Source organism: Vulpes lagopus, chromosome 22, assembly GCF_018345385.1.
Source record: "Vulpes lagopus strain Blue_001 chromosome 22, ASM1834538v1, whole genome shotgun sequence".
Taxonomy (NCBI): domain Eukaryota; kingdom Metazoa; phylum Chordata; class Mammalia; order Carnivora; family Canidae; genus Vulpes; species Vulpes lagopus.
In genome coordinates this window covers 12,326,065-12,350,519 of record NC_054845.1, presented here as the reverse complement: position 1 = coordinate 12,350,519, position 24,455 = coordinate 12,326,065, and the positions used below count along the sequence as shown (strand labels likewise).

General features: G+C 39.8%; 1 protein-coding gene across 8 annotated transcripts in view; it reads left to right on the top strand.

Annotated features, from left to right (window-relative positions):
* RAPH1 (Ras association (RalGDS/AF-6) and pleckstrin homology domains 1) overlaps positions 1 to 24,455 on the top strand; it is a 111,796-nt gene that overhangs the window by 73,184 nt on the left and 14,157 nt on the right. For 4 of the 8 annotated variants that reach the window (XM_041737424.1, XM_041737423.1, XM_041737422.1 and 1 more), the window contains 5 exons: positions 206 to 316; positions 8,477 to 8,575; positions 9,732 to 9,852; positions 14,008 to 14,150; positions 16,694 to 24,292. In XM_041737424.1, the coding sequence (XP_041593358.1) occupies positions 206 to 316; positions 8,477 to 8,575; positions 9,732 to 9,852; positions 14,008 to 14,150; positions 16,694 to 18,748 (2,529 nt within the window). In that variant the 3' untranslated portion in view covers positions 18,749 to 24,292. Of the gene's footprint in view, positions 1 to 205; positions 317 to 8,476; positions 8,576 to 9,731; positions 9,853 to 14,007; positions 14,151 to 15,447; positions 15,524 to 16,071; positions 24,293 to 24,455 lie in introns of those variants that run through there. The other 4 variants (XM_041737427.1, XR_005985051.1, XM_041737429.1 and 1 more) reach the window with 4 other exon arrangements.

The following is a 24,455-nucleotide window of genomic DNA, read 5'->3' as shown; positions in this document are numbered from 1 at the left end:
TTTTTGTTACATCGTGGGTTAAAGGAGGCACATTTATAGAGAATCTCACTGTCTTGTCATCTGCAAAATAGTACTGGTTTCCACCTGTTTAAGTTTTTATTCTCAACTAGAACCTGCTACCAGGTATGACATTTACTTGTTTGTACATTATTGTTAATTCAGTATTTTGGTGTTTTTTTGTTTTTTTGTTTTTTTATAATCTTAGCTATCTCGGGAACTGGTATGCTTTCTCCAGCTGGATCATGTCAATGTTTATTATGGACAGGATTACCGGAACAAATACAAAGCACCTACAGATTATTGTCTGGTGCTAAAGGTAAATTCATTTCTCTTTTTAGGAATTTTAATTGGTGTTAGACATAGAGTGAGTTATTGGGCATTTTAGAATAGTTTGTACCTCTATCAAGTATACTGGTTTTGCTCTTTCTATAGGCTTTTAAAGGAATGGTGAGGAAAAGAAGTATGTGCTTACACCATAGTTGAACTCTAGCCCTAATTAGATTAGTGCTACTAAGAAATGAGTACTGTATGATAAGCTTTGGGTCAGAATATGTAAAACAGGTTAGATTTTAAATTTGAGACTTTTATTTAATAGCAGGCTTATTTTAGGAAAACTTAGATCAAAGCCAAAAGTGGGACATAGGTATTTTTTAATTCTTTTCCTGTATTTACTCAGCAGAATCATCAGAGGTTACTGTGCCCAATTTCAAAGTGGACTGGCTCTCATCTGGTCCAGAAATGATTTTTGTCACTCGTTTTCCAGCAAATCACAGCCCTGATAGCCAATATTATGGCATATCTGAGCTACTTTTAGTGAGGTTGTTTTCCTCCTTTATTCAGACTTTTGAGCTTCTCACACTGATTATATCTGTGCTTTTGAGAACTCTTATTTTTATTTTTTTTAAGAACTGATATTTTTAGTGCATTTTAATCTATGGGAAACTGATAAAGACACAATATGAGTGAAATCATATGGTATTTGTCTTTGACTTATTTCACTTAGCATTATATACTCTAGGTTCATCTATGTTCTTGCAAGTGGGAAGATCCCCCCCCGTTTTTTTTAATGGCTAGTAATACTCTGTTGTGTATATATACATATATACACACACATCTTTTTTATCCATTCATCCAGCAATGGATATTTGGGTTGTTTCCATAGTGTGGCTATTATAAATAATGGTGTGGTAAAAATAAGGATGCATATATCTTTTTGAATTAGTGTTTTTATTTTCTTTGGGTAAATACCGTGTAGTGGGGGCAGCCCCAGTGGCCCAGCAGTTTAGCGCCACCTTCAGCCCGGAGTGTGATCCTGGAGACCCAGGATCGAGTCCCACTTTGGGCTCCCTGCATGGAGCCTGCTTCTCCCTCTGCTGTGTCTCTGTCTCTCTTTCTCTTTCTCACTCTCTCTGTGTCTGAAATCAATCAATCAATCAATCAATCTATCTTAAAAAAAAAAAAACGAGTATTGGAATTACTGGATCATATGGTAATTTTTAATTTGGGGAGGGACTTCCATACTGTTTAGTACAGTGGCTGCACCAGTTTACATTCCTACCAGCAGTGCATAAGGGTTCCTTTTTCTCTGTGTCCTTGCCCACACTTGTTATTTCTTTTGTTTTTCATTTTAGCCATTCTGACCGGTATAAAGTGACATCTCATTGTAGTTTGGTTTTTTTTTTTTAATTTTTATTTATTTATGATAGGCACACAGTGAGAGAGAGAGAGGCAGAGACACAGGCAGAGGGAGAAGCAGGCTCCATGCACTGGGAGCCCGACGTGGGATTCGATCCCGGGTCTCCAGGATCGCGCCCTGGGCCAAAGGCAGGCGCCAAACCGCTGCGCCACCCAGGGATCCCCTCATTGTAGTTTTAATTTACATTTCCCTGAGTGATGATGAGTGATGTTGAGCATCTTTTCATGTGTCTATATGTCTTCTTTGGAAAAATTCTGTTCAAATCCTCTGCTCCTTTTTTGATCAGATTATTTTTGGGTATTGAGTTATGTAAGTTCTTTATGTCTTTGGATATTAACTCCTTATTGGACACATCAATAGCAAATATCTTCTCCCATTCAGTAGGTTGCCTTTCTGTTTTATTGATAATTTCCTTTGCTGTGCAAAAGCTTTTTATTTTGATGTAGCCCCAATAGTCTTTTTTTTTTTCTTCTAGTTTTCCTTGCCTGGGGAGACCTATTCAAAAATACATTGTTAGGGTCAGTGTCCAAGAGATTATTGCCTATGTTTTCTTTTATGAGTTTTATGGTTTTAGGTCTCATATTTAGATCATTAATCCATTTTGAGTGTATTTTTGTGGATGTTGTCAGAAAGTGGCCCAGTTTCATTCTTTTACATGTAGCTTTTCAGTTTCCCAGCATCATTTGTTGAAGAGACTGTCTTTTCCCCATTGTATATTCTTGCCTTTTTTGGCATAGATTAATTGACTGTATAAGCATGGGTTTATTTCTGAACTCTCTTTTCTGTTCCATTGATCTATGTGTCTTTTTTTTGTGCCCAGTACCATACTGTTTTGATGACTACAGCTTTGTTGTATATCTTCAAATCTGGTATTATGATAAATCCAGCTTTGTTCTTTTTCAAGAGTACTTTGGCTATTTGGGGTCTCTTGTGGTTTCATACAAATTTTAGTAGTATTGTTCTAGTTGTGTGAAAAATACTATTAGTATTTTGATAGGGGTTGCATCAAAGTTGTAGATTGCTTTGGGTAGTATGGGCATTTTAATACCTGTTCTTCCAATCCATGGCATGGGATGTCTTTCCATTTCATTGTTTCATCTTCCATTTCTTTTATCAGTGTTTTACAGTTTTTGGAGTATGGTCTATCACCTCCTTGATTAAGTTTATTCCAGTGTTTCGATGTAGGCTCAGAATCAGGGGTAGACATATATCCAAACAAAATTGGAGCTCCTTAAGAAAAAAAGAAGTAGTGGGGCACCTGGGTGGTTCAGTCAGTTGGGTGTCTGCTTTCAGCTCAGGTCATGATCTCAGGACCCTGGGATCAAGCCCCCCATGTCGGACTCCTTGCTCAGTGGGAAGTCTGCTTCTCCCTCTGTCCCTGCCCCCACTTATGCTTGCTTGCTCTGTCTCTGTCTCTCAATCACTTTCTCAAATAAATAAATAAAATCAAAAAAAGAAAGAAGAAAAAGAAAGAAAGAAAGAAAGAAAGAAGGGAAAGAAAGAAAGAAAGAAAGAAAGAAAGAAAGAAAGAAAGAAAGAAAAGAGAGGGAATAGCTGTGGGGAAGGCAACCAGTATATGTTACAGCCAAAATTAATTATGACCATTATTATTTTAATCCTTTTAGCAACTCAGAGAATTCTTAGATTAGGAATATTTTTGTTCTAAGGAGTTTTTATTAGTTTATATAAAATTTATGTATTTCATATTTGCTTTTAATAAAGTAAATGAAGCTAAATTCACATATTCATATTGCCTATTTATACTTAGAAATATTTAAGGTATTGAAATAAACTATATCATTAGGCATAAATAGTAAAAATAATTGCTATCATTTATTGAAGAACTCTAGGGTGACAGACATTGTGGTAGAAGCACTATGCACATCAGTGTCACAGATCTGTTCTAGAGTCCCCATTTTTCATATATGGAAACAGGTTTAGAGGGATCAATGTTCTTGAGGCCACACAAATATTAGTATTTAAGACATGCCTTTTTTTCTTGAAAAGTCTATACTAGATTTTGCCTATGTAAGTATTTTTATTCTTGTGCATATGAATTCTAACAAAAAAAATGGTGCCACACAAGATCTACACAAATGTAAATATTTATGGGATCTGAATCTATTTATCAGCTTTGGGCTATAACAACCCAGTCTGAATTCTTCCAGTAAAATGCAGGATACAGGAAATAGAATACACTTGTAGGAAGTAATAAAACACATTGTTTAGTAGTTAGTTTTTTTAAGGGTACTAATAAAAATGAGATATTAGTAATTAGTAATAAAAATGATGAGAACTGGGGATCCCTGGGTGGCTCAGCGGTTTGGTGCCTGCCTTTGGCCCAGGGCACGATCCTAGAGACCCGCGATCGAGTCCCACATCTGGCTCCCGGCATGGGGCCTGCTTCTCCCTCTGCCTGTGTCTCTGCCTCTCTCTCTCTCTCTCTCTCTCTCTCTCTCTCTCTGTCTATCGTAAATAAATAAATCTTAAAAAAAAAAACGATTAAAAAATGAGAACTTATTCATGAAATATGGCAATGAGGGAATAAATAGGACATATGTTATTGATTATCTGAAAGAAGTCTGTACTTGTTGGAAGGTGTATGCATGAATCTAAGTTTCTTAAAGGATACCTGTGCTAAATACATTTATCACAGTAATGGTTGGAATACAGCTCACCTTAGCCAGGTCTAAATTTTCATTCCTAAAGAAATGAGGGAAAGGAATTTATTTTAGTATGTTAAGTAAAAAGGAAAAAATAGAATTTAGAGGTAGAATATGAACATGAACTTTTCAAACACTGTTACTTAAAAGAAAGATTTTATATATGATAATGGTAGAAGTAATAGGATAGAGTGTTACACAATATCTGCTAGCATAGTAGTAATCTGGAATTACTTACTGGGTTCTCAAATGTTTTTTTTGATTCTCAGGATTTTTACCTTTTACCAGAGAATACAGATTTTCCAAATCCGCATCATTTAAAAAAATGAAATGACCTTTCTTTCTTAATAGCTACTAATTTGTTCAGGGGAACAATTTGATTATGTATTCTCTCTGGAATCTTTAAGAATGAAGATATGTAATATCTTGTAATATGTAATATGTAATTCATCGGGTTTTCCTGAGGAGGGAATGAGCTAATTAATATATGTGACATATTTAGTATATTGCCTGGTATGTCCTAAGTGCTCAGTAAATGCCACTTTTAAAAGTAATCTCTACACCCAGTGTAGGGCTCGAACTCACGATTCTAAGATCAAAAGTCACATCCTCTACCAACTGAGCCAGCCAAGTGTCCCAATAAATGTCACTTCTAATGAAATAATATATTGGTGGAATAGGCAACTGCCTGAGGAATTGGTACAGAGCCTGGGTGACCATAATGAAAGGATGCCTTTATTAGGTGGGAGGTTGAAAAGACAAGTTATGGGATTCTAAGATAAACTTTAAACTAGCAAGTGATCCGCAAATACTTAAGCATGACGTAGGGATGCTTGGGTGTTTCAGTTAAGTGTCCAACTCTTGATTTAGGTTCAGGTCATGATCTCAGGGTCATGAGATGTGCTCATGACCCCCATATGTGCTAAAGCACAGAGCCTGCTTAGAATTCTCTTCTGTCTCCCTCTGCCCCACCCCTGCTTGCCTGCACGTGTGCTCTCTCCCTCTCCTAAATAAATAAAAAAAATTTTAATCCTGTCATAGTATTCTTTGTGGTGTTATTTGGATTCCCACATTAGAGAAATGAGGAGAAAAGCATAGAGGATTATTTCTCTTTGATTCTGTCTGATATTGTTGATAAAAACACTTCCTTAGTGTATAGAATGAGTAGAACACAGGCAGGGTCACTGCTACAGTTGAAGACCCATGCATGGTAGGTAACTCTGTTCTCAAGAAATGAATAAGTCAAGAATGGTTTATGAATCACCATAAAGAGAGGGAGTGGTAATAAACGCTGAGAGCATTCCTGTAGCCCCTTGTTCAGATGTCCAAACTCTGCCCTGTAGGTGGTGCCTGAGTGATGCAGGAAGTGGAAAACACCTACTCTTCAAGCCCTAGTTGGTAATATGAAAACCCTTTCTCAGTCATCCCATTTTATCTTCTGCATGAACTGGGAATTATTCTGTTTTACTCACAGTGTATCCCAGTACCTACTTAAAGATCTGGCAAATAGTTCTTAATAAATACCTGTTGCATAAGTGAATGAGATAAAACTCCCCTTCCTTCTTCTATGGAAAAATACATTTCCTTTACCTGTCCTCCTCTGCCTTTTCGAGATTGCTGTGGTGGTTTATTGTAATGTGATTTAATAAGAACGAGGGAATATATTCCAAGAGAAGGCTGTGGAACCTATAGTATTTCGAGAGAAAACTGTTAAGCAGTGTTTAGCTAACCTTTTTTTTTTTTTTAAGTTTCAGAAGTAGAATTTAGTTGTGTGCATCAGTTACACACAACACCCAGTGCTCATTACAGCAAGTGCCCTCTTTAATGCCCATCACCCAATTATTCCTTCCCTCTATCCACCTCCCCTCCAGCAACCCTTAGTTTGTTTCCTAGAGTTCACTGTTTCTTCTGATTTGCCTTTCAATTTTCATCTTATTTTTTCTTTCTTTCCCTTCCCATGTTCATCTGTTTTGTTTCTTAAATTCCATGTATGAGTGAAATCATGTGGTATTTGTCTTTTCTCTGATTGACTTATTTCACTTACCATAATACTCTCTAGTTCCATCCATGTTGTTTGCTGCAATCTTTGTTGAGGATTTACTGCTTAAAACTTTCACTCTAGCCTTTAATAACTAAATCAGTTTTGGTATTAAATGTTTTATTATGGGAGCTCTATAAAGCAATGTATAACAATAGAACAAATGAATAAATGGATTTAAATTTCTCCCATTGTAGATTAGAGAGATTGATTTATTTTATTATTTTTTTAGAGAGCACATGCAAGAGTGAGCAGGGTGGAGGGAGGAGCAGAGGGAGAGCAAGAATTTTAAACAGACTCCATACCTAGCATGGAGTCTGACTTAGGGCTCAATTGCACAATCCTGAGATGATGACCAGAGCTAAAATTAAGAGTCAGGTGCTTAACTGACTGAGCTACCCAGGCACCCCAAGACTGATCTTTAACAATACAGATATGGGTGGCCATCTATTTCTACAGCATTAAGAACTTATCCAAATTGCTTACTTTATTGATTGCAAGGATTTCTACAACAATTATGGTTAGAGAATCTTTAAAGCCTCGTATAATTGAACATAATCTTAAATATTTCCTCAGGTAAAATGTAGCCTTTAAAAAAAAATTTCAGGGGATCCCTGGATGGTTCAGTGGTTTAACGCCTGCCTTCAGCCCAGGGTATCATCCTGGAGTCCCAGGATTGAGTCCCACATCGGGCTCCCTGTGTGGAGCCTGCTTCTCCCTCTGCCTGTGTCTCTGCATCTCCCTCTCCTCTCTCTGTCTCTTGTGAATAAATAAATAAAACCTTTAAAAATAATAATAATAAAATAAGATTTCAGAATAACTGAAAAGAGAAACAATTAATGACCATTACATCCAGAATCAAGTGTGATTTAAGGTTTTTCTTTCCGGGGAACTAGTGGTTGTGGCCCAGTACAGTTAAAATACCTTACGTCTGTTCTAGCTCTTGCATTGTGTAGCTGGTCTAGTCAGTCATCCCAATCCAAACTGCTGCTGAAAAGTATATTGGGTTGTGAAAACTGAATCTGATGATGCAGTTGAAAAACTGCTGGTTCCCTGGAGGGCATGTGCTAAGAGGGTAGACAGGTGCAGAGCAGTGCTTAGTCCACAGCAGGGGGCACCACTGCATCAGGTGTGAGCACCCACTCGTGGCCCAGGTGCTGTGCCCTGCACTCCACCCACCCCATCCATTGGTTCACCCCAGAGAAGCACTAGAAGCTTTATCAAACACCCTCTCATTTTGGAGTCTTCTGAATTCCTAATTCCAGTGGATTTGAGGTGAAATCAAAATCTTCCCTTTTCATAGTCTTCTTGATAAAGAATTCTATTGACTTTATTAACCTTGATGGACTTTGTTTCTCTGAAATATAGAAGGGGTATTTGGAGATTTGCCATGCTATGAAGGTATTTTTTAAGTTGCATACCTTGACCTAAAATACAAGTTTCTTTATAGTTTGGGTTTTTTTTTTTTTTTTTTTTTTTTTTTTTTTAGTTTTTAAAATGTATTTTTATTTATTTTTTTAGAGAGGGAGGGACTGAGGGAGAGGGAGCTCAGGGGCTCCCTCATAAGCAGGGGCTCAGTCTCATAACCCTAAGATCATAGTCTGAGCCAAAATCAAGAGTTGGCTCCTAGGGACACCAGGGTGGCTATTGGTTGAGCATCTGTCTTCAGCTCAGGTCATGATCCCAGGGTCCTGAAATCGAGCTCCATGTTGGGTCCCCTGCTTAGTGGGGAGTCTGTTTCTCCTTCTCACTCTGCTCCTCCCCTCTGCTCCCGCTCCCTCTGTCTCTCACTCAAATAAATAAAACCTTTAACAACAACAACAACAACAAAGAGTTGGTCTCAGCCACCTAGGCACCCACTTGAGCCACCTAGGGCTCTGCTCTATAGTTTATTTTGTAAAAATACTTATGGGCCATTTTATTTGGGTTTACGGCCATATAAGTGGTATAAATTATTTTTGGCCTTAGCTCTGATAGCCCATGACTTGTCAGGATGTATTTAAGTTTTGACAGAGTTTTGATAGAATTTTTCTTTAGTTCTTCAGGGTACTGAATTGAACTTTGCCTTTACTCTTGCAGCACCCACAGATCCAGAAGAAATCTCAGTACATCAAGTACCTTTGTTGTGATGATGTGAGGACCCTGCATCAGTGGGTCAATGGTATCCGCATTGCAAAGGTAGGTGGGTTTTTTTTCAGTTTGATGATAGGATAATGAAGTTTCATGATATGGTTTTGATTGTCAGGTTTATGATTTTATTATTTTGTCAGTGTTTTCTGAAGCCTAAGTTTTAGGTCTTAACATCTTTTTTCTTTGATGTGGGGTTGGTATACATGGCATAATATCGCTGGTAAATGCTTGTGTATATCAGAGTGATTTATTTTGGCTCTGAAGAACACATTATATGATTCTTATATAGCAGAGTTTAGCCTAAGGAAAAGAAATTTTTTGAGATTTAAATCACCTCATGGTAGGAGTTAGGGGGATGAATAAGCAAGACACACAGGATTTTTAGGGCAGTGAAAATATTCATACTGTAGGTGATACTATAATGGTGAGTACATGTCATTATACATTTCTCCAAACTTGTAGACTGTACAACACCAAAAGTGAACCTGAGGTAAACTGTGGATTTTGATTATTATATGTTAATGTAGGTTCATTGATTGAAACAAATGCACCCTCTGGTGGAGAATGTTGATAAATGAGAGAGATTGTGCATAGATAGTGGCAGGAGGCATTTGGGGAATTTCTCTACCTTCCTCAAAGAAAGTCTTTTAAAAAAATTTTAAGATACCTTGAAGATGATTACACATAATATATAAGGGAATATTTATGTGCATTAAGCGAAAATAAAATTTATTATAGCTATAAAATCAAAGTTGCCTTCTGGGTGGCGCAGCGGTTTAGCGCCTTCCTTTGGCCTGGGGCGTGATCCTGGAGACCCGGGATCGAATCCCACGTCGGGCTCCCGGTGCATGGAGCCTGCTTCTCCTTCTGCCTGTGTCTCTGCCTCTCTCTCTCTCTGTGTGACTATCATAAATAAATAAAAATTTAAAAAAAAGAAAAAAAATTTTTAAAAAAAGGAATAACAAATCTTTATATTGATAGTGAACAAATCAAGTGTTAACTTCTTGCTGCCTTTCTTAAAATGAGGAAAAATAAGAGTAGATGGTAACTTACTGGTATTAAAATAATTTTTGAAGTACTATAGGTATTAATTTTAATGTAAACTATGAATTAGTAAACAAAAAAGTATCCCCCTTTCTTACCTTGTCCATCTGTATCATATCCAATAAAGTTCAGATGTATTCATTTACTGCCTTCTGTTTAGTATGGGAAACAGCTCTACATGAACTATCAAGAAGCCTTGAAGAGGACAGAGTCAGCTTATGATTGGACTTCCTTATCCAGCTCCAGCATTAAATCAGGATCCAGTTCTTCAAGCATCCCAGGTATTTTGAAATGCTGAAAGCCAATATGAAGACATTCTATAGACTGACCAGAGGCCTGGTTATTTCAGCAAGGTTCTTAAAACCAGAGCCGTTCCTAATGTTTAAATTATAAAATAAATTTTGTTTTGGGGGTTAGAGGGGACAGTATCATGGGCTAGTTCACAACTATATTTGATATGGAACACCAGTATGTAGAGTTGTAAATCCAGGAGTCTTGTTATATATATTTGTAAAGTTTATTTCAAACTCAATCATACTGCTAAACAACAACTGTTGATGCATAATTGGGGATACAAAAGTTGCTTGGAGAAAGTCTCCATATTCAGAATCCATGATGAAACTACCTGCTTTCCCCACAGGTTTCCTGACATTTCAGCAGAGTAGAAATAACTAGAATTGGTTCAGTATCACAGTTAAGGAAGCTGTTTAACTTACTAAACTTTACTAAAGTTTTCACAAGAAATCAGTGATACTCAAAAGGTGCTTATTTTCAGATTCCCACATCCTTTAAACAAGTTAGCTATTATCACACCTTAAAAATAAATGCTGCTTTCCCTACAGAGTATTCCATGAATGATAACTGTGTCCTCTAAAAGCAGAGTATTTTTTTGATCCGACATCACACCTCATGAAAGAAATAATTTTAGGAAGTATTTGAAAAAAAGAATAAAACAAACCCTCATTATTTATTAGTACAACATATAAATTAATCTTTTAGTGTATGTTTTTACCTGGTTATGTGTATACGCTTTAAGGAAATTCTTTTTTGTTTTTTTTTTTTAAGGTTTTTATTTATTGACAGAGAGAGACAGAGACATAGGCAGAGGGAGAAGCATGCTCCCTGTGGGGAGCCTGATGCAGGACTTGATCCCAGGACCCCAGCCAGGGTCATGACCTGAGTCAAAGGCAGATAGATGCTCAACCACTGAGCCACCCAGGTGTCCCTAAGGAAATTCTATTTTAAAAACATAGACTTTTTCAAAAAGAAGTAGTTGACTAAAAATTTGTAGGACTATCTCATCTCTAAGAAGGAGCAAAATGAAGAATGTGTAATACATGGATTAATTTACGTGAATGTATTTCCTAGTGCTGTCCCCTGAGAACTAGGAGCTGTGACACCTCAGTAGCAATGAAAATACAGAATACCTTGATCTTGGTTTTCTAATACCACTTCCCAGAAAAGAGGAACTAGGGCTCTTTGATAAATAGCTGATTTTAGGGCCCTGGCAGAGAATAAGATGAACCTGAAGCAGCTTCTGATGACTCAAAAGACACAGTGATGGATCTGTGTGAAAGGGACACAGGAGCCAACTTGAGGAAATGTGCAGGGGCCAAAGATGAAACAATCTGAGCAACAGAATAACATAGTATAAGGTTATAATTCAAATTATAAAATTAACAGCCACCAGTCCGTACTGATAAACATTATTGAATGAATGAATGAATGAATGAATGAGAGACAGATTTTCTCTATGGAAGATTCTAAATGGTTTATGTAGACATTTTGCCCTCAAGGAGATGGAGCTTATTCCCCACCTCCTTAAGTTTGGTTGTGCAAGGTGACTTGTTTCCAAAGATGATAGTTGGGTGGGGGGGGGGGGGGAAGGGAAGTAACTTTACAGTAGAGAAACCTGACAAACAGTACCCTAGTCAAGTGATCAAGGTCAGTATCTTCAGTAATATTTATATAATAATATTATTTATATAATATAATTATTATATTTATATTATATATTTTATTTATATATTTAAATTATTATATTTATATTATATAATTATTTATATAATAATATTTATATATTTATATAAACGTTCTATTTATAGCATGTACCCTTCACATAATGTGATGGGATTGGTGCTTTCCATCTCTTGGTCTTTCTCTCCAAATTTAATAACTCAGTCTAATCAAAAGAAAAACAGGAGAAAATCAGAACTGAGATACATTCTGTAAAATACCTGTCCCAGTACTCCTCAGAACTGTTAAGGTCATCAAAAACAAGGAAAGCCTGAGAAACCGTCATAGGAGACATGACAACTAAGTATAATGTCGTATCCTAGATGGGATCCTGGATCTAAATAAATAAATAGATAGACAGACAGACAGACACAGACATTACAGAAAAGCTAGTGAAATCCAAATTTTAGAGTTTAGTTAATAGTAATGTATGAGTTTCAGTTCCTTAGTTGTGACAAATGTACCGTGGTAATGTAGAAAGTTAATACTGAGGTAAATTGGATGCTAGGTATATAGGTACTCTGTACTAGCTTTGCAACTTTTCCATAAATCTAAGACTATTCTGGAAATGTTTATTAAAGAGGAGGAAGACACTTTGAGATGATGGATTGAGAAAGGCAGGGTAAGAGTATAAGATTTTAGAAAAAGAAATTAAGGGAAAGATTGAGGAAAAAAGATGCCATAATATTTTTTTAAGTTCATAAAGCCTTAATGCAGGTGCTTCCACACATTTTATGAAGTGATGTGCCTTTTCCTAGTTCAGCATCAACCTTCCTTATACAGTGTTAAGTATTATGCAGACTTTTAATATTAATTATAAAATCATATACGTAAATGCTGAAGAGAGTGCAAGGATTCACACGTTCCAGCCTCCTATCTAATAGGCTGTTGTTCTGGTTAGTAATTAAGTAGGGATGCAGGAGGCTAGTGGAGTTGTAACTTAAAAAACAAACAAACAAACAAAAACACTCAGCAATTACACAAGAAGCAAGTATTGAAGTATTGATGAGGATGTGGAGAAAAAGGAACCCTTGTGCACTGTTGGTGGGAACGCAAATTGGTGCACAGCCATTGTGGAAAACAGTATCAAGATTCCTCAAAAAATTAAAAATAGAACTACCCTACGATCCAGGAATCACACCACAGGGGTATTTACCCAAAGAATACAAAAACACTAGTACAAAAGGATGTACGCACCCCTGTGTTTATGGGAGCATTTTTAGAATAGCCAAACTATGGAAGAATTATGGAAGCAGCGCAGATGTCTATCAATAGATCAGTGGATAAGACGTGGTAGATGTAGATACAGACACAGACACACACAACTGGACTACTGTTCAGCCATAAAAAATGAAATCTTGCTATTTGCAGCAACATGGATGGAGCTAGAGAGTATTATGCTAATAAGCAAAATAAGTCAGAGAAAGACAAACACCAAATGATTTCACTCACATAGGGCATTTAAGAAACAAAGCAAACAAGCAAAGGAAAGAAAGAAATAGACTTAGCTATAAAGAACAAACTGATGGCTACCGGAGGGGGGAGGTGAGTTGGGGGGGAGGGGTGAAAGAGGTGAGGGGATTAAGGAGTGCACTTACCATGATGAGCACTGAGTAATATATAGAATTATTAAATCACTATATTGTACACCTGAAACTAATATAACTATGTTAATTATACGGGACTTAAAGACTCAGCAATTGAATGATGAAGAAAAAAACTGCATAGGTTTTATCCTGTATTTTTTGCCTGAGGATATGTCTTAATTTTATCCAAAGGAGTTTGTGGCTATTATCTCTATACTGCTTGTTGGCTGGGCTTGATAAAGCAATCTAATAATACCCCCTCCACAGAGTCCTTGAATGGGACTAGCTTTAACATCTGAATCTCTACCAGTTGTCAGCCATTGGACTAGGTGCTTCCTTCTGCATGGTTATTTTTCCTGACTTGTGGTCCAGTGACAGTATCTCCCCCACATCCCTCACCTGGAATGCCAGGCAGATTGCAGTATATCCTCCACCATTCCCAGCAACCTTACACTCAAGTGAGAAGTGTTTTCTAGGGATTCGGGTTTTGGCACCACAAAGCAGCAGCTACACCAAAGCCTGGTCTCCAGGCAAGGCAAGAACACCTCTTCAGGGTTGTCAGGTTACCAGTAATGTATATATGAACCTTTCATTGTAATTCTCAGTCAGGTGAACTGTTCAAAAAGAATCAAGATTTCCTACTGGCCCTAAGATAAGGGAAGTTTTCTAGAGGAAGGTTCAAACCATGTTTAAATGAAACAAGTTGAGTAAAAGTAACTTGTGCAGTTCTGCATAGTATCTGATCTTGTGTAAAAGAGCTCTCTAAATGTACATATTCACACTGTCTGAATAACGACTTATTTAATACTATTTCTGAAAATCTGTTTTAAACAGAGTCTCAGTCAAATCATTCTAATCAATCTGACAGTGGAGTGTCTGATACTCAGCCAGCAGGACACATCCGCTCCCAGAGTATTGTGAGCTCCATCTTCTCTGAAGCCTGGAAACGTGGCACTCAGTTGGAAGAGTCCAGCAAGGTAGGTAACACACTTAGGTTAACTTAAATAAAAAGCCTCTGATGTTCCATGGGTTTAGTTTGTTGCTCTTTTATTCCTTTATTAGGACTTTGTCTTGGCCCTATTTTAGTATTTTTTACTTTGACTTCTCTTCAGAAAGGGATATCTGTGAACTGGCTCTAATGACCTAAGATCTCAAACTGGCAATTTAATGACTTTATCGATGACTCAAATGTTTAAGGAATAATGATTTCTTCCTTCTCACTGTTAATTAATTTGGATGGAGCAATACCATTTAGCGCCAGCATCCTAACTTTGTTTCAGAGAAACTGCTCGTGGTTCAGTAATTTATTCAGACTCATTCCTTTGTCTTCTTTTATGCTTTTTGGCATTTTTCTGCACAATTATGAATTTTCTCAAATTTTAGTACATGCAGAAGACTAAATTAAAATTAATCCTTTTAAAATTTTGGATCCCAGAGCTTCATATGGTAGCTTGTTCAGTGACACTGAAGGACGAGTTATAATTATTGCAGAACTATTTAGAAATATAAAAGTTCTTTAGTCTGGGTGAGAGACATCGCATCAGACTGCCTCTGGAGCTCTGTGGGCAGCCCTGTGTCCTGGCTGTACTTGCCCTCTGAGCAGGAATAGCTCACCCATCACTGGGGGTCAGTGGCACAACTGGCCTGACCGTTGTATTTTTACCCAATAATTATTTTTTTTTCCCCTTTGGTCTGAATCACTTACACAAGTATACTCATCAATGAGAATTAAATAGATAGTTTCCCTTAATTTATTCCTTTATTTGCATTATGTAGTGTATTAACTGCCCCTCAGCAAGAGGCATTACTAGCCCATTGTGGGGGTGGAACACTTTGTCTTAGAAATAAATACTTGAAAATTGGTCCTAATGACCTGAATTCTCAAAACACTGACAGTTTGTTGAACTCCCTTATCAGGGGCTCAGACTTTTAAGAACTAATTCTGTCTCTCTTTCCCCACTTAATCAATTTGGATGAAACAGCCTTAGCTGGTGCTAATAACTAACTCTGTATATGTAGTTAGGCGGATTTATGCAATTTTGATATTTAAAGAAAAGTCTTCTCCCTTACTGAATTTTTAATAGTGTTAATGACCATGTACATATTAAATGAAAGGCCAAGAGAAAAGAGAAACTTAAAAGCATAAAACGTCCAAGTGCTCTGTGATGAAGCAGCATAGTTGGTCTGGTAGTTTTAGAAGGAGCGTGCACCCTGCCATGCAGCAGTGATGGTCCGTCCGTCTTGACCCCCACCTGTGTTTCTTTGTTACCTCAGCCTCAGGTGCCAAATGAGAAGGCCAGCACAGCTAAGGTCTGCACCCCTGCAGCAGCCAAGACAGGGTCAAGTTAAGGTCAGGGGCTGTTCTTTGGAAACATTAACCTGGGTGACTCCTGTAACCAAGTCTCGCAGACTAATGCTTTTATTTTGTGCAGTATTTAAGGAAACATGTGAGTGTCCTGATGGGTATTAGAATTCAGCCCTGTAACGAGCCTTCTAGTCTACTAACCTGAGCGTTCTTGATGCTAATTAGAGATCATTCATAGTTTGGAAACAAATGGTTTATCTTGGATCCTTACAGTTTGTTTCAAAGAACCTAAAACGTGTACCTAAACTTATTAAACCAAAGGTCCTTCCCTTGCGCTTTTCAAAAATACTTGAACCACATTCATGCATGAGTGGCTCCATGACACAGGTGCCCAGATGTGCTAATTCGGGCAGTGCCAGAGGTGCCCAGAGGGGCTGGTCAGCAGGTTGTTGGCAAACTCTAGCTCTCATTTCTTGATATATTTCCTTTAGTTTTCTAAGGTTTCCTGTCATTTTCTCCTGGCTTTTTCTGTATGGCATTTTTATAATCTTTTGCTGTAATGTTTATAAAGCATTTCTTTATGTATTTTCCAGTAAAACAAATGTAAAGAATGCCCCCCCTTTACCTGCATTGCTGGACTTCTGTGCATGTTGGATGCAAGTGTCTCACACGAACACGAGTGTGTGTGTCAAGCTCATTCATTCCTGTGTGACTGTGCACGCCTGCTGAACATTCTCATACTCTCACGTGTCAGCTTGCTAGCATCAAAAAGCCATCCTCATTCCTCGGGAGGCCCTCCGCCAGCACTCCTAAACCCAGTTATGGCATCTGCTTGATGTGGATGCAGCAATGGACTGAAAGGTGAACTCGAGCCATCACATCCCCCCTGGCCACAGTCCGGGTGGGGTCATTGTGCGGGTGTGTGAAAACAGGGCTCAGAAATCAGACCGCCCAGCACTGACCTGCAGGACATTTTTCTTAGGTTGTTAGTCAGCCTTGCCCTTTGAGAGTATTGCGGAGTGAACAAATTCCCTGTGTCCTTGTTGCCAGGGAGTCTTAATTTTCGCCTTCCTGACACCGGCCTGCTGCTGAGTCCTTTCTCGCATGTCCCAGATTCCTTGCTGTTTAGTTTTACACAGTCAAAGCTTACTTCTGTAACTGGTGTTTGTTGTGTTTTCTCTCTCCCACCCCACCTCCCTTTTATGCTCCTTTTAGGCCAGAATGGAGTCTATGAATCGACCCTACACTTCACTTGTGCCCCCTTTATCCCCACAGCCCAAACTGGTCACGCCCCACACTGCCTCACAGCCTTCCCCACCTCTACCGCCCCCGCCCCCACCACCCCCTCCGCCCCCGCCCCCACCCCCCCCCCCACCTCCCCCTCCCCTGCCCAGCCAATCTGCACCTTCTGCAGGCTCAGCAGCCCCGATGTTTGTCAAGTACAGCACAATAACCAGGCTGCAGAACGCTTCTCAGCACTCAGGACCCCTATTCAAGCCTCCTGCACCCTCAGTGATGCAGTCTCTGGCCTCCACCTCACAGTCAGGAAAGCCTCAGATCCTGGTGCCCCCCAATGGAGTTGTTCCCCCACCGCCTCCTCCACCCCCACCGCCCACCCCGGGCTCAGCTATGGCCCAGCTCAAACCAGCACCCTGCACCCCGTCCCTCCCACAGTTCAGCCCCCCACCTCCTCCACTGAAGATTCATCACGTTCAGCACACCACTCAAGTGGCTCCTCCAACGCCACCACCACCCCCTCCTGCCCCCGCGCCCCTCCCTCCCCAAGCACCCCCCAAACCCCTTGTGACTCTGCCCCCACCGACCAGCACCAAGACTGTGCCACCTGTTATGACGCAAGCTGTGCCACCCACGCCTACTCCTCCAGCCCCACCAGCAAAGAAGCAGCCAGCTTTTCCTGTTTCCCATATTCCACCCTCTCCCCCTGCTCCCCCAGGTCCAGTCCCCCCACCCACGTTACCCAAGCAGCAGAGCTTCTGTGTAAAACCACCTCCCTCTCCTCTATCTCCCGTGCCCTCCGTGCCCTCTGTTGTGAAGCAGATAGCCAGCCAGTTTCCACCCCCTCCAGCCCCTCCCCCTGGGGAGCCGCCCTTCAAGCCTCCCTCCACAAATGTGGCCCCACAGTCCCCTCCTGCTGTGAAAGCAAAACCCAAGTGGCAGCCCAGCTCTATCCCTGTCCCCTCTCCGGATTTCCCTCCTCCTCCTCCTGAGAGCAGCCTGGTGTTTCCTCCACCACCTCCTCCTCCTCCTCCACCTCCTCCTCCTCCACCACCGCCGCCACCACCAGCCCCTGCCCCAGCCCCACTGCCCCTGACAGCTACACCCACAGTTTCTCCTGCCTCGGACAAAAGTGGATCTCCAGGCAAAAAGACCAGTAAGACATCCAGCCCAGGGGCAAAGAAACCTCCCCCAACCCCACAGCGAAACTCCAGCATTAAGTCCAGCAGTTGTGCAGAGCACCCTGAGCCTAAAAGACCCTCAGTGGACAGTCTAGTGAGCAAGTTTGCGTCGCCAGCAGAACCCTCAGGGTCTCCCAGCAAAGAGACCCCACCACCTCCAGCAGCGCCCCCCAAACCTGGAAAACTCCATCTTTCTGGAGTCAACCTTCCCGGAATTCTCCAGCAAGGGTGTGTGTCGACAAAAGTGTCTGTTCTGAGTGGGCGTGGAAAGGACTCTGTGGTAGAGTTTCCTTCTCCTCCATCCGACTCTGACTTTCCACCCCCTCCACCTGAAATAGACCTTCCTCTGCCCCCCATAGAGATTCCAGCTGTGTTCTCGGGAAACACCTCGCCCAAAGTGGCAGTTGTTAATCCTCAACCACAGCCATGGTCCAAAACATCCATGAAGAAGGCGCCTCCACCCACACGCCCCAAGCGGAACGACAGCACCCGCCTCACTCAAGCGGAGATCTCGGAGCAGCCGGCAATGGCCGCAGCTGTGCCACAAGTGCCCACCTCTCCCAAATCCAGCCTTAGTGTCCAGCCTGGATTCCTAGCTGACCTCAACAGGACACTGCAACGGAAGTCCATCACTCGGCATGGCTCGCTCTCCTCCTCCCGGGTATCCAGAGCAGAACCCACAGCCACCATGGATGACATGGCGTTGCCCCCGCCCCCCCCTGAGCTGCTTTCTGATCAACAGAAGGCTAGTTACGGAGGTAGTCATATATCGGGCTATGCAACGTTGCGGAGAGGACCGCCTCCTGCTCCCCCCAAGAGAGACCAGAATACCAAGCTCTCAAGAGACTGGTAGTTGCTACCATAGGACTTTATTTTCATGGTGTCTGTAATCAGTTCTACAATCAGCTCACCTGATCACCTACGAATTCTGGTGTTCAGAGCCTCCTAGTATGATGTTGTTATTCAGGTAGTATCCAGCTATGTGTGTGTGTACATGTGCGTGGACACACAGAGCTATACATATATAGAGATAGTGTGTGTGTATATGTATATATATGTATACATATATGTTTGTGTATATGTATATATATAGCTGAGAGTGAGTCTATTTATTCCTTTTCTCTCCTAATCTGAAAACGGGCTAGTGTATTTTGGGTGGAAGAGGCATGGAAGGGGATGTGTGTCCTGTCCCTTAGATTTCTATTATCTATCATGTGGATTGGACCAAAAACTTCTAATGACTTACTTAGAAGGCATTTTGTAAGTGTCCATGTGCAGCTTCTCTGTGCATGTTGTATATTATATATTAAGGAATAGACGTATCATGTGCTGTTTCTCAGTTTGAGAAGACAACAGAATGTTTGGTGTATCGATGGGACTTTTGTGTTTGTTTTTTCCCCAGTTGGCTGACGTTCGAACTGCTTGGCTGACACTTCATCACTCATACGTGAAGGGGCACTTTAAGTCAGGAAACTGTCAGCATCGTGGGTGGGTCAGTAGCACAGTACAGGCACAGTACAGGGAAGTCGTCACAGATGCTGCGTCTGTCCGTGGCGGGGCACAGAGTAAACAGGTCATGGAACTAAGGCATTCTAGCTGAGTCGTGCTGCCATGATCACACCTCTATCTAGGATGTGTTCAGTCACAGGTAAGCTCTTTGCCTGCCATCCACGGATAATGGAGTGCTGTAATCCTAGATAATTCTTTTTGTACTATTGGAATCTTTTTCATGAGCTTTGTGAAGCCTCATCAAGCTTGGCTTTGCGATCCTTGTTTTGATTTGTTGAAGAGAATATCTGACACAGTACCCCTGGAATGCTCCATCCCAGTATGTCTTTGGGTCACCAGTTATCTTACAGTGTGTGCTTTAGGTAGATGTTGATAGTAGAGATCTGTAGACAATTGCTGTATCAAATATACACATCCCATGTCTGACACAGTGCTCATTACACAGAACAAAATCACCTTCTGAAATGTGTTTTTGTATGTTGCTCTAGGATGGGTGATTAGGAAAGAACAGAATTGACCCCTGTGTGGGTATCATTGTGTATGGACTGCTGTGTAGAACAAGGAATTCATTTAAGTATGGGACTGTAGGAGAGGGAGGGGAAAATGAGGTTTTTGACAATTTCATCCTTAGCTACTGGAGCACACTAGGATTCTTGCTTGCTGGAGCCTGGCTGTGGAGATTTGTCCAGGTTACCAGGTGTTCCGATGGAGTAGTGTAGTCAAGTACGTCAGTGACATTACATATTACGCATGTGCAGTTGGTAGAACATGGAATCCTGGCTCTAATGACACACTACAATTCACGCTATGCTTATGCTTTTTTTCTTTTTTGGTCCTGTGAGTTTTTCTTGGTATATGAGAGAAATGTGTCTCATCACTTTATGATGATAAAGTGACCGTTAGAAATTCAACCTCAGAGCTGCTCTTAAAACAATAAAAACTAGCCATCCCAGCAGTGATAAATGAGCACATCTTGTAATGAAAGTCTCTACCTGTTGTGAATAAGGATTACCAGTGGAAACTGCAAAAATCTTGGACATTGTCCCGTAAAGAAAAAGTGAGGTCAGTGCAGTGGGGCAGAGATAGTAAATAATTTAAGAATAAGCAAAACATGTACTAGATACACAAGGCATTCCTATAAACCCACCTCCAAAAGTACTGCATCATCGAGAATATGAAGTGGCACCCCCCCCCCCCACCCTAGCTCTAGAATATTGGTCAGCAATTCAGGTGCTTATAAAGCAATAAGAATACCATTGTGCATTTTTCAAAGCCCTGCTTCTTTAAAAGATACTTTTTGGATCTTTTCATTTGTTCTCAAAGTTCTGTGTGCTTGATATTCTTAGGCTTATGAAGTGACCTTTAACACATCTGCATTGTTAATTTAGGCATGCACAGCAATCCCCGTTGAGATGGATTGCCAAGCTCCACTGTAACTCATGAGTGACATAGTTTCCCATGGTGTTCTTTCTGCCTACAAGCTTTATATTCTAAGAATCACCCTTATTTGTTGGGTAAAGTTACTAATAGGAATCCAGTGATAAAAATAGTCATCACTAGGGTTTTTGTTGTGGTGATGGTCTTTATTTTATATGAAGGTGGACTTCAACTCTCCTGGAGGGGAAAACCAATAATGTTCCCTGTCTTCTTTCACCCATGATTTGAGCCCTAAGATACAGCCTTGGTTTGTTCAGTGGGGGGTTCCCTAGGACTTCTTGGTTTCTGTCGGTCCCAACAGCCGTCCGAACCAATGCTTCCAATGCACCACTTTCCGGAAAGAGCAGACATCCTTTAGAATATGGCAGCAAGCAGAGAGCAGGGCCAGAGGAGGAACTATGTCATTTATACCGCAGTCCAGTGGCTTGTCTAAAACAAGCCTTTACATTTCTCCAAAGACAGAAAAGGCTATTCATCAACTTTTTCCCCCTTTGTTTTATGTGAAACGCTGAATAATTAAAAAAAAAAAAAAAAGACCAAAATAATACATTAGATTATACTTCTAGCTTTTTATTCCCTAGTAGGGTGGGATTTTTGTTGGGATGTAGTTCTGTGGGGTTCTTTTCAGACTCCTCTGTTATTTTTGTAACTTCTCTCTGGTGCGTCGGTGGAGAACACCTACTGCCAGAGGACACTAGTACTGTGCCTTCTTCCTGCCTTCTGCTCAGCAGCTCTTCCAGCCCCATGTGTCTTGCTTCTGGTCAGAGAAGAAAATCTGGACAGCTGACGTGGCTGTACTGAAGAGTGAAAAGCCTGCTGTTGAGGGCAGTGCGAACAGGTGCCTGTTTCAGCTAGCGACACCCTTAACCTTTACCACAGGTAATTTCAGAATCGGATCACCCTGTGTTTAAGGTTTTGGCACCAACTCTGAAGGGCACAGAACCTATTTGGTTAATAAAACAACGGACACTAGGTTCTAGATAAAAAATATAAATGCTAGACTATTCTGTATTGAAATTTTATTCATCTGGGCTTTTACTACCCAAATACATTATTTCTTCAGCTGTTATAATTTTCCCTTAAGAAAAGTATTCTTACGGCTTTTATAGGTACCCACTTAACATAAATTGGGTTTTTCCAACTTCTGGGACTTCTTAAAGATTGGTGACTTAAAAATAACAGGAAACAATTTTCATCAGAAAATTTCAAAGTAATGTAGACAGGATGGTGTTTTATAGCCCTCTAAATCAAGGAGCTCCTGCCCACTGATGGCATGCTCAGCTAAGGCTGTGAACTCTCTTGGAAGTCCTCTCTCTATGAAAGTTTATTTGCCACTAAAAACAATGCTGAGTTTATCAAGAAAGTTTAAACAAAATTAGATCATGAGTAATTCCCATAGAGCGATAACTAAAGATCAAGATTAAGAGAGCTCAAGCTGTGCATCCAATTAGAGTTTCAGAAGCTGCTTTTCTGGGAGAATACAACTGCTAATAAACTTGTGTCAAGGGTGTAAGAATATAAAATAGCCTGGAAAAAAAGTGTCAGGTAATGGTATAGATTGGTTTTGTTTGACTGTCAAGCCAACAGAACGGTTTGTCACCTTTTTTCCTCAGCTAAAAGCAATTTGTTACAAACAGGTGATTTTAAGCAAAAAACCTTTCCCTAGTTTTATGTTAATTTTTTCATATACCTTCAGAGCTAATAAATTATAACTGATATAATGTCTCAGATTTTATTCAGGTTCAGACCAGTTAAGCCTGTGTGGTCCTCCTGTTTGATTACAGGTGTAATGACTTGCTTGAAGTAAGGATAATAACCCGGATTTGTATACTAGAAGAGGTCTATTTCTAGAACTCCCTGTTAGGTTGCAAGTACCTCTCAACATTTGGACTTTTGTTTTTATACGCTTTACATCATTTATATAAAGTGGGTTATCCCTAACCCTGTAGGAGTATGTGATCATTCAAGTTGATGTGATGAATTAGAGAGATGCGAATAAATATCCCACTAACTTTTAAGATTTGTTTTCCTTTAAAAATTCAATAGAAGAACATTTCTACACCTTTACCAGTCTGTCCCTTCCAACTAAACAAGTGCTGTGTTCTCAATGTACCATTGGAAGGTCTATATGTAAAAGAAGCCTAAAATTTAGCTGTAGAATAAATTTGCTAAATAAAAACAATATACTTGATAAACACATAAGGGAAAAAAATCTCCAATTTGTTTGCTCTTTGTTGAAGAGAAGACACTAACTGCTATAATCCCCAGTGCCTTGAACTCTTTTGGAGAAATAGCATTAAAAAAAAAAAAATCCAACAAGCAAACTTTGAGGTGCTAATGAAAGAGAAGGAAGATGAGTATTTGTAGTTTGTGCAGAAATAGATAAAGTGTCTGTCTCACAAGAGATGGCTTCATCTACCTGAATGGGGTCTGGCCGCTTTCTACCAAAGACATTTAGAGAAGTGAGTCGAGTCAGGGTGATGGCAAATGCTACATATTAAAAGATGGCTAAGTTCAGAAGTGACCATGTTGATCACGGATGGCTGTTAATACCAAGCTTTCTACTGTTGAAGCCTCAACCTCTTCTTAGGCAGAACATGCTTGCAGCACTTACAGAAAGTCTTTGCATTTTGGGAACTGTCCATTGTTTGTCAGATTTATTGTAACCTAATACCAAAAACTGCCATTTTTCATGATTCCTACCTACTTCCTGTATCTTTTTTTCTACTTGTAAATAATCCCTCCTAGAAAATAAGCATTAACTGGAATGTTTCAAACAATTTTGCTTAATTTCATCATTGGCCACTAGTGAACTCCTTTTATAGAAATGTACAGTACAGTATCATCAGCTTGTGCTAAATGTTGTAAAAACACTGTTTACTGTTTTAAAGGAAAATTGCACATATTTAACTGGGATTGCTCCTTTTCCCATTTCTTGAAAAATGGAGTCAAGGCTTACAGTGATACCTAGGCTGTGGGAGCTTTGCCATAAATAAATAGATACAATGTAGGAATATAGTTTTTTAAAGCATGAAAAAGAAGGCAAAAGGAACTGCATTATAAAGTACCTGATAGAGGACATTATTCAAGCAATTATGCACAGCTCAGTAAAGGTGAAGTTACAATTTTTCTTTCAGCTTTGTTGCTATTTTCTTCTGCTTAAATGTACGCTCTCATTTCATTATGTGCCTTGCTCCCTGATTGTGCAAACCTATATATAGATATATATATATATATATATGAAAGAGATATATTCAGTACTACTGACGATGTTTTTTTGTTCTACTGCTGGATTAAGTTATTTTCCAAATTACCAGTTACTGTCAGTGAACTATTGTAATGGCTTAGGACAGTAGTCATACAGTCAGTGTAAATTTGTTTTCAGTTATGTGTTTTCATTATGTCAGCTTACCCAATCCTTAATAAAAAGAATACATAGATTTCATTTAAACACGGGGACTGGACTTTGTTTGTGGATCAGCATCATTAAGAACTTGGTTTTGCTGTTTATGTTGGGGCGTCCAATAAGGTGTGCGGTAAGAACAAATTTAAGCTTTGGCTATTTAAGATTTTTTTTTTTTCTTTAAACAAAGTACAACCATATCCAAAAAAGA